Consider the following 16,636-nt stretch of genomic DNA (forward strand, 5'->3'; position numbering starts at 1 on the left):
TTCCTAATGCAATTGATGCAGCACTGGGCCAACCCTCTTGCCAATATTATTGGGTGGACCTTTTTCTCTGACTGACAAGTAAAGGGAATTCTAATTTAATCAAACAATCTCATTAACAGTGCAACCCATTTGGCTATCAGGAATCAGTGACTATAGTTAAGATGGTTTGTTACAGGTTATCAGTTGGGTAAAGGTAAACAAATCTTAAAACCATGATGTAAATGGTACCGAGTAACGATTGGGTAATCCGACCTGAAGAAGTTCAGGTATACAAGAATAAGGCAGACAAGAAGTTCAGTCACAGCAATACCAAATATAAATAACAGATTTTCATGCTCAGAGAAGAGTTTCTGGTTCTCTCTTCTTTACATGGGTGAAGTCTAAAATAATCTAGATTAAGTACAAACTAAAGACGAAAGTTTAAAACTGAAAAGGATCTAAAAAAATCAGAGAAATGTAGAAAAATAGGAAAATGCAGGAAGGAGTCAGTATTTCAAAAGCTCGTCAACAGTCTTCTTGGGACAGGGAAATAAGTGTTAGCCTCACCTACACTCAGCAAGAGTCAAAGAAGATTAACACAGAGGTCTGAAATTCTCAAAGTCCAAAGGAAAGTGACTGTACCTGAGACAGTGTGAAATCCTGTTATTTCTACCAGAATCTCCCAAGTAACACCCCTCTGTTCACATCATCAGGGACTCCATTGTCCTTTCCATTTGTACGATATGAGCTGAAACACTTTCAATTTCGCCCAGGCCAGACATGGGAGCAGTATTGTCCTTGGTCACCTGTGAGCTTTTGCAACAGTGCTGAACAGAAACTTTCAGATGATGCACTGGCGCTCTACTTTCCTTGTCAAGGTCTTCTTCTCAAACTCTCTCTATTGCTAGTACAGTGTTTAATCCATTCTCAAAATAACCATGTGAATGTCCTTGCAGGGAAAAGACACACAAGCAGAGAATTGGAAACAGCATTTCATGCAGAAAGAAATACCGGCCTAGTTATGGCAAGTTAGTGTATAATATTAAATCACTGGTGCACATTCAATAAATGTGTGCACATTCAACTACAAACTGAATGAAAACTGTCAGTACATTAGATTCATATTACATTTTACATACAGATGAAATAACTGCGTACACGTATACAGATGTGACAAAGAACTCCATTATAAATCTATGTATGAAACATTAGTGCACACATTACATAAGTCTTTTCGTTTCTAAAGTAAATACATTTTAATAGTGTGAGGATGGCTTTCATCAGATTTCTAGGAAATATATATAATTTAATAAGGTTGATGTACAGTGTATGCATGAATCTCTAATCCTACAGTGAATGCACTTCAGTAGCGATATAAAGTGCAAGTCTCTACATAACATTATTCGGACACACAGGTATATAGTACTTATTGCACGTATATATTGCATATTTGTGACGTGTAAAGATAGAGCCAAAATTACGGTGCTTCACAGTCTGGGAAGGCTCTGGGCACAAATGGCATACTGGTGGAGTTTTACAAACGTACTCTCTCTGTGATGGTTTCCCATATACTAGCTATGCTAGAAGACACGCTAAAAATAGGTGAATTCTTATCAGACCTGTAGGACTTGGCATTTTTGGTTAAAATCCCTAAACTTTTTACTTCCCCCCTAGACCGTTTTCCTGACCTAGATATGCCTATCTAGATGCTTTGGGTACTTTGCCACTGCTGATCAGTGTCAAAGTACAGGAGTTCCCTATGTAAAATGTAATGGTAATTGGTTGGCCATAATTGGTATGTTTGCCTTACAAGTAAAAGTCCCTAGTGATGTGCACTGTGTGTGCAAGGGCTAGTAATGCAGGGGCGCGCAGAGAAGGGAACTCAGTCCTTTGGTGAAGGGCCTGCGCGCAGAATGCTAAGTTAGCATGTAGTCCTGACAAGTGCAACCACTTGTCAGTCCTGACTTTCCCATTTACATACACATGGGGCAGCCCCGTGGTTGGTACCAGGTAACCCCTAGGCCGGGTGCAGTGTAGGTAAAAGGCAGAACATAAACGGAGGTAAGTGTTATGTTCTGACAGTGAACAATTCTCCTTTTCGTTTTTCACTGCTGAAAGGCCATTCTGCCCATAGGACAGGATAGGGAGGCTGTGTGTTGTCTGTAAGCCTAGTTTCCTGGCAGTTTATAATGGAGAGGTGAAGTTTGGTATGTATGGACTCACAGTGTCATAATGCATCTTTCTGTGAAGGTGGTTTTTTCACTGTGTGTTTATAAACCAGTCAGAAAATGGCAGAGTTTTTTACTCTGAGCATTTCTGTGTGTCTCTGAAATGTGGATTGTCTGCCTGGAACTGAAAGTTGAGAGGAGCTGGGAGAGGTCTTGACCCAGGGAAAGGTTTAGATGGCACCAGGCTACCCTGCATCTGGAGAGTAGGGGGAGGAGAAGCCCGGGAGGTGAAAAGGCCTGGGCTGGTGCTATAAACCAATTGACCCATCTCCTGCTGAGTGATTAGGGATCCAGACCCCCAGTATCTAAAGAAGAGTTGTGACACTGGGAGGGAGACACCCAGAACTGATTTAGGGAGGGGTCAGGGACCCTTGAGCACATAAAACTTCAAAGACATTACGGGGTGTAACAATGAGACCTCAAGCCCCTGAACGTGGGAATGAAACAGATATGGATTGAGACTGAAAAAGCATGGACCCATTCTGTGGTCAATAGGAACCTCTGCTAAAGAAGGAGCAACTGAAAAGACTGGTGTGGATAGACCAATCCTTGCTTCGTTATCTGGGGCTGGTCTGCACTTTGCTGTTCTCACTAAGGAAGAGGCTGGTGGGACTGTGCTTGGTGGAGCTGGGTCCCCCTGCTTGAAGAAGACTGTGCTTTGTTCTGTGTAACCCCAAGGGTCCGAGGTGAGCTTGCTTCCTGTTTTTGAACCACAGGAACATAAAAGTTTCCAGAGAAGACTCTCAGATACGCCTTGGGTGCGTGTGCTCTGTCTAGCCTGAGACCTTCGCAAATTGTGCCCTGTGATCCTGGGCACCTGGAGTTTCAAGTGAAACTCGGACGCGCTGGGTGTGTGTCGTGGTGCAGCCCGGGTGTTGGTGAAGAGCGCATTTGCCTCGTGTGTACCAAAGGAAGAAGCGAGACTCGGGCGCGCAAGAGTGTGTGTCATGGTGCAGCCAGGGCGTTGGAAAGGAGTGCCTGAAAATCGTGTGCACCAACGGAGGAAGTGAGTCTCGGACGCACTGGGTTCATGTCGTGGTGCAGCCCCGGTGTTGGTGAAGAGCGCCGGGGCCTCCCAGGCAACAAAAGAAGAAGTGAGTCTCTGACGTACAAGAGTGCGTGTCGTGGTGCAGCCAGGGCGTTAGGGAAGAGCGCCTGGACATTGTGTGCACCGGGAGAAGAGGTGAGACTCGGACACGCAAGAGTGCATGTCGTGGTGCAGCCAGGGCGCTGGTGGAGAGCGCCTGGACACGCAGGGTGCATGTTGAGGTGCAAGCGGAGCATTGGTGAAGAGCGCCGGATCGTCATGAGCACCAGAGAATAGGCGAGTCTCGGACACGTGGTGTGCGTGTTGAAGTGCAACCTGAGGTGCTGGTGAGCTACATATGGCATTGTTTCTTTGTTGCACAGTATAAGAGAATATTGTTACGCATTGCAGTATTGTTTCCTTTTGCAACATGTGTGATTCTAGTAATACGACTTGCCTAACCTTTTGGGAAATGGTTAGAAGTGAGCTTAACTGTTGGCTAGAAGTGGTGGTTGGGAATATTGTATAATTGCCTATATAAAGAGTATACTCATGTTATCAATACTCGTGTGGAGTCTATTTGTGATGACATCATGGGGTTACTGTGAGTGTGGTTGCACATACTGAACACTCCTGCCTTGGAGATGAGCCTGGCTGGTCGTGCCAAGCTACTAAGGGGGTGAGCAGGGCTATCTCAGACAGTGTCCTTACTTAGCCTAATGTTGAAGCGAGGGGTTGAGGACGCACGCCTCCAGCATTTGATGGTGGCGGTAAGTGACAGGGACCTCCACTTCCAACAAGACCTAAGAGGGGCACCTATAATAGTCATACCCAAACATTGGAATCCGCCTACTCATTATGCTTCATAAAGACAATCTCCCCACTAAATAGAGAGATCAGGGTCCTTGAGAACATATTGGCAGTCCGCCTGGTGAAAGTCATCCTGACCATGGTACATACGGACCAGATTGGCAAAGCTACTTGGCAAAACCTGCAGCACTTCCATAACTGGTTGGACTAACTCTGTACCACCCCAGAGGCTTTACCTCTGTTTGCACTGGATGCAGAGAGAGGCTTTGATTCCATCACTTGTAAATACCTTTTCTAGGTGTTAAAGAGACTCCGATTAGACCTGTGGTACTGTGGCTGGGTGTAGCTGCTTTACAACCATCTGCAAGTGAGTGTAAAAGTAAATGGTTTATTCTTGCAGGAGTTTCAGCTTGTACAGGGGGCAAAGCAGGGTTTTCCCTTGTCCCGCTACTGTTCACCCTGTGTATTGAGCCTTTGGCGAGCTGGTTAAGACCCAGGGCAGACTTAGTGGGCTCCCCAGGAGTATCAGGTGAGCCTGAGAGAGTTTTTTATGCAGATGGCATTCTGATGTACATTGCAGAGCCGGTAACCTATTTGCCCATTGTTTTGTCCGTGTTCTGCAACTTTGAATGATACGCAGTCTACAAAATAAACTGCCATAAATCCACCCTGTACAAGATGGGTTGCTGGCCCCCAACAGCTATGATCACCCATAGGTCTTGGTTTCGACAGAGGGTTTCTGCTACCTGTGAATAGAATTCACACGCTGCCCTGTCCGGATTCTGGAGAAGAATTTGGGGGATAGTCTCTCAGATGTGCCAGGAAGACAGTGACCCCTGGAGAGACTGCCTCTTTAGATTATGGGCAGGGAAGCCCTCTTTGAGATGATTACCAGACCCAAATTCTTCAACATCCTTCAAAATACCCCTCTGGCCGGGAACGATGACCTTCTTCAACAAGGTGGAAGGGACCCTTCTTTGGGATGGAGATACCCCCCACATTGTGCTCCGTACCCTACAAAGGCTATATATAACAGAGGCATTGCATACCAGACCTCAGGGTTTACTACTGGGCCTCTCAGCAACAGACAGTGAACGAATGGAGTCACACACTCAGATAAGACCCAGCAACAAGGCTAGAGTGATATGCGATGGAAGGGAAATCTCATATACATTACATTCATGGTTAAAGAAAACAAAGTACGGCGAGGCAACCCAAAAGGGATGATTATTATTATACACTTGTGATTCCACAGAATGAGATCAGGAGTCTTCGGTGTCTCTGTTGCTTCTTTTTTTCAAAATATTGAGGTGCAAGACAAACTCATGCAGCCACTTATGGTTAACCCTTCAGGCCCCCTCTGTTGATACCGACAAAGGCTTCTCTTAACGCCTGGAACCAAGCCATGACCTACTTAGATTGGAGGGTAAATTATCTCGGAAGACCTCTCCTATAGCTGGGTAATCAGATGCGAGAGCTGCAGAAGTTGACTAGGATGACACCCTGGGACCTCATAGGGTTCTTGCCATTGGAGACTTAGCTGGGTGAGAGAGAAACGCCAGGAGGTCGGAGGAGGCAACTGAGGAAAATGACAGAAAGCAAAACACCGGCCACACGAAGAGCCACGGAGGGGCGACAGGCTGGTCACGTGGAGAGGCCGACCCTGGGAGAACCGAGGGAAGAGAAGATAACTGAGGGGAGACAAGCCCGAGGGACTGACAGGAAGAGGGACCTGAGGGGCCAAAGGGAGAGAGGGCAGACGGGGGAGAACAGGCGGCAGCCAAGCCTTAGGAGCTGAAAGGAGAGAGGGGCACACTGAAGAGCCAGTCCCGCGGAGCTGAGGGAAGAGACGCTAGACAGGAGAGGTCTAAGGGGAAGTCAAGCTAGGGGGACACGGCTGGAAAGAAGCAGAAGGAGCAACCCTGATATGAAGGGAAAGGAGGGTCTCTAGAGGGAAGACTGAGGGGCTGAGGACAGACGAACCGGTGAAGACAAGGGTAGAAAGGAAAAGAGGCGGCAGTAGAGTCCGGGGAGAGTCGAGGCGGGAGAAGGTGCTGATGAGCGGAGCCAGGGAAAGAGGCGAGGCCTGTACTGGGCCTCAGTAACCCCTAGGGCGGCCAGGAGAAAGCGGAGCTCACTTTGGAGTCCGAGGCCGAGACAAAAGAGCGAGCTGAGGCAGGCCGAGGGCGGAGGACTGGGGACTGAAGCCCACAGAAGAGGCGGACACAGGGCCAGAAACAAAGGAGACCACGAAGCCCGGACCAGCCGAGGCCCGACGAGAGCCGCCAGAGGCACTCCCTGCAGGCCCCACTCTGGCGCACACGGGGGCCCAGGCTCACCTGGTATGCGAGCGGCCCACTGAGCTTGCTGGCTTGGACATGAGTCTAAAGGCCGGGACAGCCCCCAGGGGCTGGTAGCCATGGTCCGCGATGAGCCGGGCGGAGAACGGCTGTGGAAGAGCCCGGGCCGCCGCAGCCCAGGGCCTGCAGCTGCCGCCGGAGATCCCGCACAGGCCGCCTACCTCAAGCAGATCCTCCTGCTCCAACTCAACCTCATCGAACAGCAGCAGTGACAACTGCAGGCCTGTGAGCGGGAGATCGGGCAGCTCCGGGCGAGCGGGACACGGTGAGACCAAGGGCCACTGAGGTAATGTGTGCTGAAACTGGGGGTGGCAAGTTTACAGGGCTCTGTCTGGCGTCTATTGCACCTGAGAGGTATTGGGGGTGCCGGTGGGTGAACATGCAGGCTTGCAGTATCATATACATACTTAGCAGTGTAGGGGCCTAAAACTTTATACTCTTTGTGTTGGGCGGGGAGGCGAGAGACTGGTACATTAGTCCATGGAAATCGTTCCAGAGAGCTCGCCCTGATCAAGAAAGGATAAGTGCTCGAAATCCTGTGGGTGGGACTTAAGCAGCCTTTTATCAGTAACGGTACAGGATTGGATCCGAGCGCCTGATTTGCTCCTTGTTTTACTCCTCTGTGCTTGGGATGGACTGCAGTGTGTTTTTCACTGACAACGTCACAGGTAGAACAAAACTAAAAAACATGCCCCCCAATCCGAAAAAGACGGGGCTTAGATGGAAAGAATGACATCACTGAGGCCTCTTCTCCAACGGCTGGCCGCCGTTTAGGAGGCCAGCCAATGGAGAAGAGGGGCGGGGTTTACCCTTGCTACTCAGAGTCATTAAGACTTGCTGGCGAGACTGCGCATGTGCGCAGACTACGCTAGCCGAGACCTAAAAAGGTACACTCTGGTGGTTAGCACTTCCAATCCATCAAAACAGAGATTGCAGTGAATGAAACTCAGTCAGAGAGACTCACAGCCGAAGTCCAAACACGAGGAAGAACTTATCCTTTACTTTCTTGTACGACAAATGGTATTTATTGTTTGGTAAGACAAATTAAACCATAAGAAATCCCCAGTTTGAAAGATGACATGATCTAGCAAATAAAACTAAAACTAAATATAGCAAATAATGTTGAAATAAAAAAGGTCTATCCTTTTTTTGTATCAATTGTGTGAAGAATTCCTAGACCTGGTAATTTGTTATGAATCAAATTAGGAGGCTTTATCCGCTGCATTATATTCACAAATTGATTCTGTTTTTTTAAAGCAAATACTTTTTTTTGTGCAAGAAACACTTTAAATACATTGATTATTTTTTTAACAAACGGTTATGCTTTTGAAGCAAGTTAAAAAAAAAGTTTTTTAATTTTTTTAGCCCGTTTTTTTGCAATTTCCTAGTGACAATAGGGCAAATAAAAATGGAAACAATTCACAATATTTGACCCAGCAAATCTTCTGTTAACATAGGCACAATTTCTTTTTGGGCAAATGGAATGAACTAGCACTGCAAGTATCTTTCTTCAATAGATATACAAATCTATAACAAGTAGAAGATCGCATGAACGGTACACCAATGCTATTTATCTCCTAATAACCTGGCATTCCATATTTTGTTATGTCCATCTTTTACTATCAACCAACAAAAGCATTTCTCAATTCATCTTTCGATGACTATCCTTCTCCATCTCTGTGTCTTCCTTGAAATCGCCCAGCCTCATTCGAGTTCATCTCAATATCAATCTAAATCCCAATATCTCCCTTGATCACTAGTTCCCACGGTATTTCTAATTCTATCTTTTTTTAACCTCATATCTGTAAAAACAATATTGTTTTTATCATATGTTTTTTTAGCAACAGGTCATATCTGACACCTCGTCCAGTTGAAAGCAATGGAGTGCCATTAACTTGATTTAAGTGTAAAGTGTATCAGGATTACTATCAAAGATCAGTATCAACTGTAGGTCTGGTGTTCATCTCCCTGGGGCTGTTGTTGGCTAAAAGAGAGAGCGCGCTCAGGTGGGGAGGAAAAAGCAGCTACCACATTACAAGCTTGGTTAAATAGTCTTACATATTTCAACATCAACAGCGACCTGTTTAGCAGCACTTTACCCATGACCTCCCGCCCAAAAGACATATGGGGCCCATTAAAAAACTATACAACTGCTGCACAACCCTTACGCACCTCACAACCAGAACACAGGATTGTCCCAACGGAAGTGGGTTGAAAGACAAGAGAAATACACAATTCAACAACCCATAAAGAAAGATCACATTGGGAGATAGACCAACTCAATGCTAAACGTTGCTCGCCCGCATGCCCTGACACCGCCCTGTTGATATTACTGCAACATACAAGATAGACATGAAGGGGGTGGGTAGGGGGTCGTAAAAGAAAGGCTAATAGGTTATCACAGCTTGCAACTGATGGCGGGTTTGGTTGACAGTGGAGAGGTACCCTTTATATTTCTTTCTGTATGGTTTTTAACAACTCTTGTCTTCATATTGTATCATGCACAAAAGCAATGTTTACTCAACTCATTTACTGTTTTGCTCGAGAAACTAGTAAATGAGATATAAGGTTTTATAACAGCAACAACAAAAACTGTAGGTCTGGTCACTTTTTATTAAATATGTATGCAGGTGGAATGTTGGTAAAAGTTGCTGTCTTTTTCATGCTCATGTTATTTTTCTTTAGGGGGACGTGGGGCAAATGGATGCCCTGTCATTACATTTCCGGACTACCCTGCTTTCAGCGAAATCCCCGAGAAGGAATTCCAGAATGTCTTGACCTATCTAACTAGTGTGCCCAGGTACGAGGCTGCTACTGAAAACAAGTGAGCTTTCTTGTCATTGAAATGTGTATTAAGTGTATTATCTTATCGCTGGCATGAGCTCTTCAACATTGAGCGTGACAATAATGGGAACCGCCAGGTAACTGTAGAGAAGAAGTATTGGTATTTGATGGATTCTTCCAAACTACTTTTGTGTCATCATTTTTTCACAATAGGGTCTCTCTCTTAGAGAATATTCATGTGAAAGGTAAGAGTGAGGTAATTTAGAAGAGACTGAAGGGCAAAAGGAGGTTTTGTTGGGATTTCATATTTTGAGGTGTATTGCTGATCTGTCCACCCTCCTTAAGGTCATCTGTGTTCTATTAGCGTCGGGACACCTCCCCGCGAGGTAGCTGTTGCGCTATACAAAATCCAGTATTATTATTATTATTATTATTATTAATCGTTGCTTCTTTTCCCAATTTATCCGATTTCATCAAAACGTAGTCAGCTAAGACTCGGGGGAAAATTAAGTTGCCATTTTGTGGTTAATGAACATCTTGTTGATGTGTGGCATGGGTATAGCTCATGCTCAATTGCCGTGTTGGGCCGCCACGTGTTGCTGCTTGTTTTTTAGAGTAGCCACAATGGGAGACACTCACAACAAAGGCCCATCGTTGGGGTGTGTGAAGTAATACTCTTGCTAAGTTTATTCCCTCTTTCACCAACACTTGGAGGTTGAATCTATATTTTTGTGTCACTAGCTGGATTGCTCCGTTGTTATGTTGTGTCATTATGGAGTGCCATTTTTCTCCAACTTTTGACCACTAATGGCTACTTTTTCCTTGATAGTTTGGTGGATTTATAGTTTGAAGTGTATTCCCATCAGTCGATTTGCAGGGCTGTTACGAAGTTCAAGTGGCAGCTCCATGTTGGTTAAATCCTGCGGCCTTGGCTTGGAAATGCATGGCTGTATTTTCCCATGCATTGTCCTGGCGACACCCTATTCTAATAGGAAATTTAAGTGTAGAACTCCATTAAAAAAAATCATAATTTCACTAGCTATATAATTATACTGAAAATCCACAAGGATTATACAGTGATAGCATAACAGTTTGAGGTTAAAAAAAGTCCATCAAAAAGTTTTCATTTTCTAAAGACATCATTTATATGTTCTCCGAAAAAAAGAACATATACATGAGTAACACTGGGCTCATAAACCAAGTTAAAATAAAGGTCGATGTGTGTTCAGAATGAAAGGTGCATACCACTAAAACATACATTGACACACATGCACTATGCGCAATGAAATGTGGATTAGCTATTCTTGAGTGCGGGGATAGCATCCATCAAACACTCACATCTCCAGTGATTCAAAACTGACAATAAGTTTGATTTTTGCACCACCTAATGGACTGTATTACTAGCTTGCGAGTTACACGTGTTATACATTTATTTTAGTGCAACATATTACAATATATATGCCTTTTAATACTCGAGCATATTCACTGAAAGTAAAGGACATGTAATCTTTCATCATGACCTCTACTTCATTCCTGCATACAACATTAGCACCGGTTGGAGTTAGACATTTTGCTTGACACAACTGCTAGGAATGCATTGCTAAAGTATGTATGAAATGCAAAAATGGAAATCTGCATAAAGTGATCTAATGTGGCCTACACATGCACAGAGTAAAATTAAAATAGATACTAGGGACACAGAGTGGCAAAGAGGGAAATAGGAACAAGCTCAGACCCGAGATAAGAACTTTCCAGCTATAATGGAGTCAGGTGATATTAATGACACATGACTGGTCCTTGGTGATGCATAGGCGGAGGGGAATGGTGAACAGGGGTGGGTATAGAGAACCAATTAACCAGAGCTAGCCACTGACCTATAATAGGTTTAGCACCCTGGAAATGGTGGATTGACTTCAGACTGATAGGGAGAATAGGTTGGGCACCTCTCAAAATAGGAACCTTGCCAAGCCCAGTGAAAGGGTGGAATTGCTTGGTGATAGTCCAGTAAGACCCTCTTCAATTGGCAGACCCATACCCAGGAGTTAAACACCGTAAAGGGGTTCGCCAAACATGGAAGCATGGTGCTGCAACTGCTAGCTCCACCCACATGTGCGGCACAAAGTGAAGGTGAGATATTGGGGAGCGTTGCACACACCAAAGTTCCCACTACATCGAAGTCAATTACAATTACAATATTATCATGGAATGTGGCGGGTATAAGATCTAAGTTAAATTGTATGGAGTGGGAATCCTTGGTAGACCCGATGGATTTATGTCTCTTTCAGGAGACTTGGGCCAGGGACGAACACTCCAGAGCGGGATTTGCCACATTCCATGTACCTGCGAGGTGGGGTGGGAAAGGAAGACCATCAGGGGGTCTGGCTATATGGGTTGCTCTTCAATTGGGTTGTGCAGTGGAAATTTTGGCCACATATTCAGAAGACGTCCAGTGTTTAGTCCTAAAATGGCCGAATGGGTTCAAACTAGCTATTGTGAATGTCTACTCCCGACCAGTACGGTCGGGTCTTGAATCATCTACAATTGATGACTTATCCAATTTTTTTAGCACATTGCCCGGGGATTGTAGGCTTCTGTTGGCAGGGGATGTGAATTGTCAATATGAGCCATTTTTTGGAATGAGTGAAGGTGCTCTAATGGGAGAGGATGATTATTGTGCTATTTCTCAATGTCAGTCCCCACGCCCCCAAATTATGGTCCCCGTTGGCAACCCAGATTACATCCCTTGTATTAAATAATTCCCTTAGGGCTTGTAACGGACGCACATCATCCGATAGACCATCGATGTGTACCTATAATAAGAAGGGGCAAGAGTCTCGAATAGACTACATCATGGTAGAAACCCGGATGCGGTCGATGGTTATTGATTTTAGGGTAGTTCAGAGGGCCGATAGTGACCACAACGCACTATCTCTGGAGCTGGTGTTTCCAGGGCCAAAGTATTTGGATTTACATAGCACTGAAAGGGATAACGAGGGCATTGGTCTTACACTATCAAACAACTGACGTAGGGTAAAGTGGGGGAGAATAGCAGAATCCGAAGAGGAGCTAGCAAAAGTATACAATATAGTTTTACCTCGACTCTTGGAGGTGATAAGCGTGGCTCAAATCCACCCGAGTGACTTACCACACTCACCTATAGTCACCATACAGGAAGTCAGCCGGACAGTGGAGAAGAATAAACAAAAGTCTTTATTAGGCCAAATAACACTCATATGAGAGGGCCCTGTCCGACCTCACTCCTAGGAGTGCGAACGAGAGGACTGACTCTCCGCATTACAGCAATACATTATAATGCAGTACAGTTCCTTTTAGGGTACGCCCCTTCTGGAAAATTACTGAAACCCAGACCAGTGAACAATGCCATCATACAGCAGGCATCTGCACCTGCAAAAGAAACATCGCTATCTTTACTCAAGGCCATGGAGCTAGGCTTCAGCGTCTCTGGGGCATGAGAACATTACTGATAACGAAACTTGTTAGTTTCGGCCACAGTAAGCCGAGAAACGAAAACTGCTGTCTTAGTGAAATTCTCTATTCCTGCGGGAGGGGTAGATGAGCGAGTGAGGCTCGCGGACACAGAGGAATACACAAAATGGCGGCACACAGGCTAAGCTAAGGAACTAATACATTCACACAAGCATTTGAATAATAAGGTAGCAAATGAAATAATTCAACATAGGTACATATACGAACTTCATTAGTTAGCCATATGATGCTAACTTACATATGAGAAAGGGTGATTGGGGCATCGAGAAGTGAATTCTATCAGACCCTCCTTTTAGCATCATTGGCTAACTGTGGCCACATTTATTTGCCAAAAAGGTAGTGCCGGCATATCCAGTCTAGGGGCAGAACATTTCTTCTTGTCATTATCATTATCCTTTAGTCTAGAACATCCTCTGCAATAAACATCAACCAACTTGCATCAGCAGGAATTTCAGTAATCATAGAAGTAGTATATTGTCCTGGTAACTTCTTTTTCGGGCGTAAATTAGTAGCACACATTGAGCAACATGGAGGGAGGCAATATACACAAAGGCAGCAAGTCAGTATCACGCTCACTACTCCAACCAAACCCATCAATATTTTCCAACCCCAGGAAGAAAAGGCACCCCAGAGCCATCCCTGTAAGGACCATGTTCCATTATCCTGATGCAGTTCAGTCGCTAATCTATGTAATTTCTGTACTGCCAAGTTAACAGTCGGAGCTGAGTCAGGAATATACACGCAACAAGATGTCCCGATGACGCGACAGGCCCCGCCCCTATCTGCCAGGATGACGTCAAGCACCATCCTATTTTGAATCGTAAATAATCTCATAGCCTGAATCTCAACTGACATGTTAGTTGAAATGTCAGCTTCAGTAAGAACTACCTTCTCCATTACCCTGGACAGTCGTCGGATGGCTCTACTATTAAATATCGGACCCCAGAAAGGTAACAAGCCCTTAGAAAAATCAGTCCATTGCTGGTACGAGGTGTCTGTCTGGTCAACGTCATCTACCTGAAGCTCCCTCCTTTTGCGCTGCTCTTGTGGACTAGGGAATCGACGATGAGTTTTGTGGTAATCAGAAGGAGCTACATACACAGGAGGAATCATGTAGGCTAGGTAACACACCCCACCCCAACCCTCGGGCAACCATAAGTATCCATTATCTCCACACACGAAATAGATACTGGGCGGGGCAATCAAAGAGGGGCTGAGAGGCAAACGTATCGATGCAGTCACATTACAAGAGCTATTACCAACTTTGATGGGACCCCTTCCCTCTATACAGAAAAATGGAGGAGGACCTACCACAGCCAGGGGTATCAGAGACTTGGCACTGTTGTTACCCTTCGGGGGGTGTCTGTAAGACAGAGAAGCATTCAATTTCAGGAAACTGTCCCTAACTTTGTCAGTATCATTTGGTATCAAAAACCGGCCCAACTTTTTCTCACACGTCTCTATAAAGGTCTGGTCAAAGCGTCCGTCGGTGTATATTCGTCCAAGGGAAGATGGAGGCAGAGGGCGTACTCGCATTGTCATTGTCCACCCCCTATTCTGCAGTCGAGGAGTCAGGAAATCTGGCTGCTGGAAATATTTAACAAGACCTATGAGAGTATACCACCCCACACAACTATTCACAGGCGTCAAAGGGAGTGCTAGAAATCTGTCTTTCTTATAGGCAGCAGAAGGCAGAAGCCCACAAACCCAACAATCTGTCAAATTGGTGGTGGCATGTGCATGGTGCAAAGTCTTAATAAAAACATTTTCTTTGTAACCCTTTCTCAACATTCTTTCACCATAATCTACAGTAATCATATTATGTTCAGGAATAGCAGTGGGTGTGGGTGCAAACACATGAACGGGGTAAGCTTTATCCAGAAAAAACAATATTCCAAGAGTCACTATAAAAGCAATTAGGACAATGATGATGACCACTATTTTTCCCTTTCGGGGAAGGGCCAACCAGGGGGAGTCAGGTACAGGTCTCGGAGGAGCCGCAAAGGGCTGCTCCTCATCAGGGATGGGACGGCCAAAGGGATACATTTCAAGAGCGTCCAAAATATATCAAAAATGAAGAAAAAGAAAAAAAACACTTCTACTAAAAAAATAGTCCCAGACAATCCTCGACCGGCCAGAGGGGTTCTTCAACCCTTTAAAAGGGATCTTCTCCCTGTGTCCTTCAAAGCCTCACAGGCAGGCTTTTACCGTCCATACCTTATTCCAACGTCGCATTTAACAATTGAAAACAGAGGAGCACTTAATCCGGGCCCCGCACCACTCTATAGTCTCATAGAACGCAATCTTCGGCTAAACACCAGGGCTCTTACAAGTCCATCCCTATCACTAAATCTTCATATTCAGAAAGTTCACTAAGCCCTTCTTTCAGTGTTTAGTCCATCATATTTGTTACTGTTACTTATTTTCTTCGGGGCCGCAAATTATATCGAGTGCTCCCTGGCACTTCGGGGTCAGTGAACAAAGCAGGTGTATCTGTGGCAAATGCTGGACTCTCTGGTGTCTCTTCACTAGTAGCAACAGGAGTAGTAGAGCCCACTGAATTCTCTATTCCGCTTCGCTCTTCTCCAATCAGTGAAGCATCCGAGAAGGGAACATATCTGGGTATGTTCTCATGATCCTCGTCAGCAATGCCGTCCTTTACCCACTGGTCATAGGGCAACGGGAGCGGGACCCTCTTCACATGTGAGGCGTGGGTCCACGCCTTCCTTCCTTCCACCCGAAGCGCCGTACGCGTAGTGAGGAGCACCTGACGCGGCTCCGACCACCTTGGCTCCAGACAGGACTTCCGCTGATATCTTCGGACGACGACCTAGTCCCCTGGGTTGATGGAGTGTCCTGGCCCCTCCGGCAACGGCTTCAGAGTGTCTGCTACCTGCTGATGAATAGAACGAAGATCTTTAGTCAAAGCATACAGATAGTCTATCAACAAAGGATATGGTACTTCTGAAAAACACTTGGGTCTGGGCACTCCCCAGATATTGGCCGGGCGGCCGAATACCACTTCATGGGGGGAGACGCCCGTTTTCGAATTCACTGTTACTCTCGTTGAAAGCAGGGCTAAAGGAAGGGCATCTGGCCACCGGAGACCTGTACTCTCATGTATTTTGGCCATTTTCAATTTGAGCGTTCCGTTAAACCGCTCCACAAGTCCTGCTGCCTGAGGGTGTAAGGCCGAATTAAATTTTTGGGAAATCTGTAAGCCTTTACATATTTGCTTGACTAGTTCTGCATTAAAGGACGTGCCATTATCGCTCCAGATCACCCTAGGTAATCCGAAGCGAGAAAAATACTCCTTTATCAACATTTTTGCAGTAGAAATGGCCGTGCAATCTTTCGTTGGATACGCCTCCACCCACCTACTAAAGGCACATACAACTACAAGGACGTACTTTAAGTTGTTGACCCTTTCCATTTCGATGTAATCCATCTGAATCACCTCAAAAGGGAAAGAAGGAGGTGCAAAGTTTCCAGCTGGGACAGGGGTACCCTTTCCAGGATTGTGCCTCAAACACACCATGCACTGTCGAACCAAGTGAGTCGCCACCTTAGAGATATTCTTATTGCTCCACACTGGGTCCAACAGTTTGCATATGCCTTTCGCGCTAACATGTGCGGGCCCATGAGCCATCGTCACTACTGGAAGAACATATGCATTTGGAAGTAACCATCGTCTCTTATCGGTCACATCTGTCCAACATTCATCCGCATCCAATCGCCCCTGCCCATCCTTCCATGCCCTCAATTCATCTTCAGTCACTTTGCCTTGTATATTTTTCACGCTCTGTACAGTATCCGAAAACATATTAATATCTGGGACCCATCTAGCTGGTCCTGCCACAAACATTCGTGGTAATTTTTCCCGAGCAGTCTCTTTTGCTGTTTCGTCGGCGAAGGCATTACCTCGCCCTACATCATCCACT

At 45.5% G+C, this 16,636-nt stretch overlaps 1 protein-coding gene across 18 annotated transcripts in view; it reads left to right on the top strand.

The window, feature by feature from the left end:
- Nucleotides 1-16,636, top strand: part of MCF2L (MCF.2 cell line derived transforming sequence like) — a 1,277,242-nt gene that overhangs the window by 824,214 nt on the left and 436,392 nt on the right. For 13 of the 18 annotated variants that reach the window (XM_086934397.1, XM_086934400.1, XM_086934392.1 and 10 more), the window contains one exon: nt 9,090-9,204. In XM_086934397.1, the coding sequence (XP_086790523.1) occupies nt 9,090-9,204 (115 nt within the window). Of the gene's footprint in view, nt 1-9,089; nt 9,229-16,636 lie in introns of all 18 variants that reach the window. The other 5 variants (XM_086934395.1, XM_086934398.1, XM_086934389.1 and 2 more) reach the window with 1 other exon arrangement.

The sequence above is a fragment of the Lissotriton vulgaris genome, chromosome 8 (assembly GCF_964263255.1).
Source record: "Lissotriton vulgaris chromosome 8, aLisVul1.2, whole genome shotgun sequence".
NCBI lineage: Eukaryota > Metazoa > Chordata > Amphibia > Caudata > Salamandridae > Lissotriton > Lissotriton vulgaris.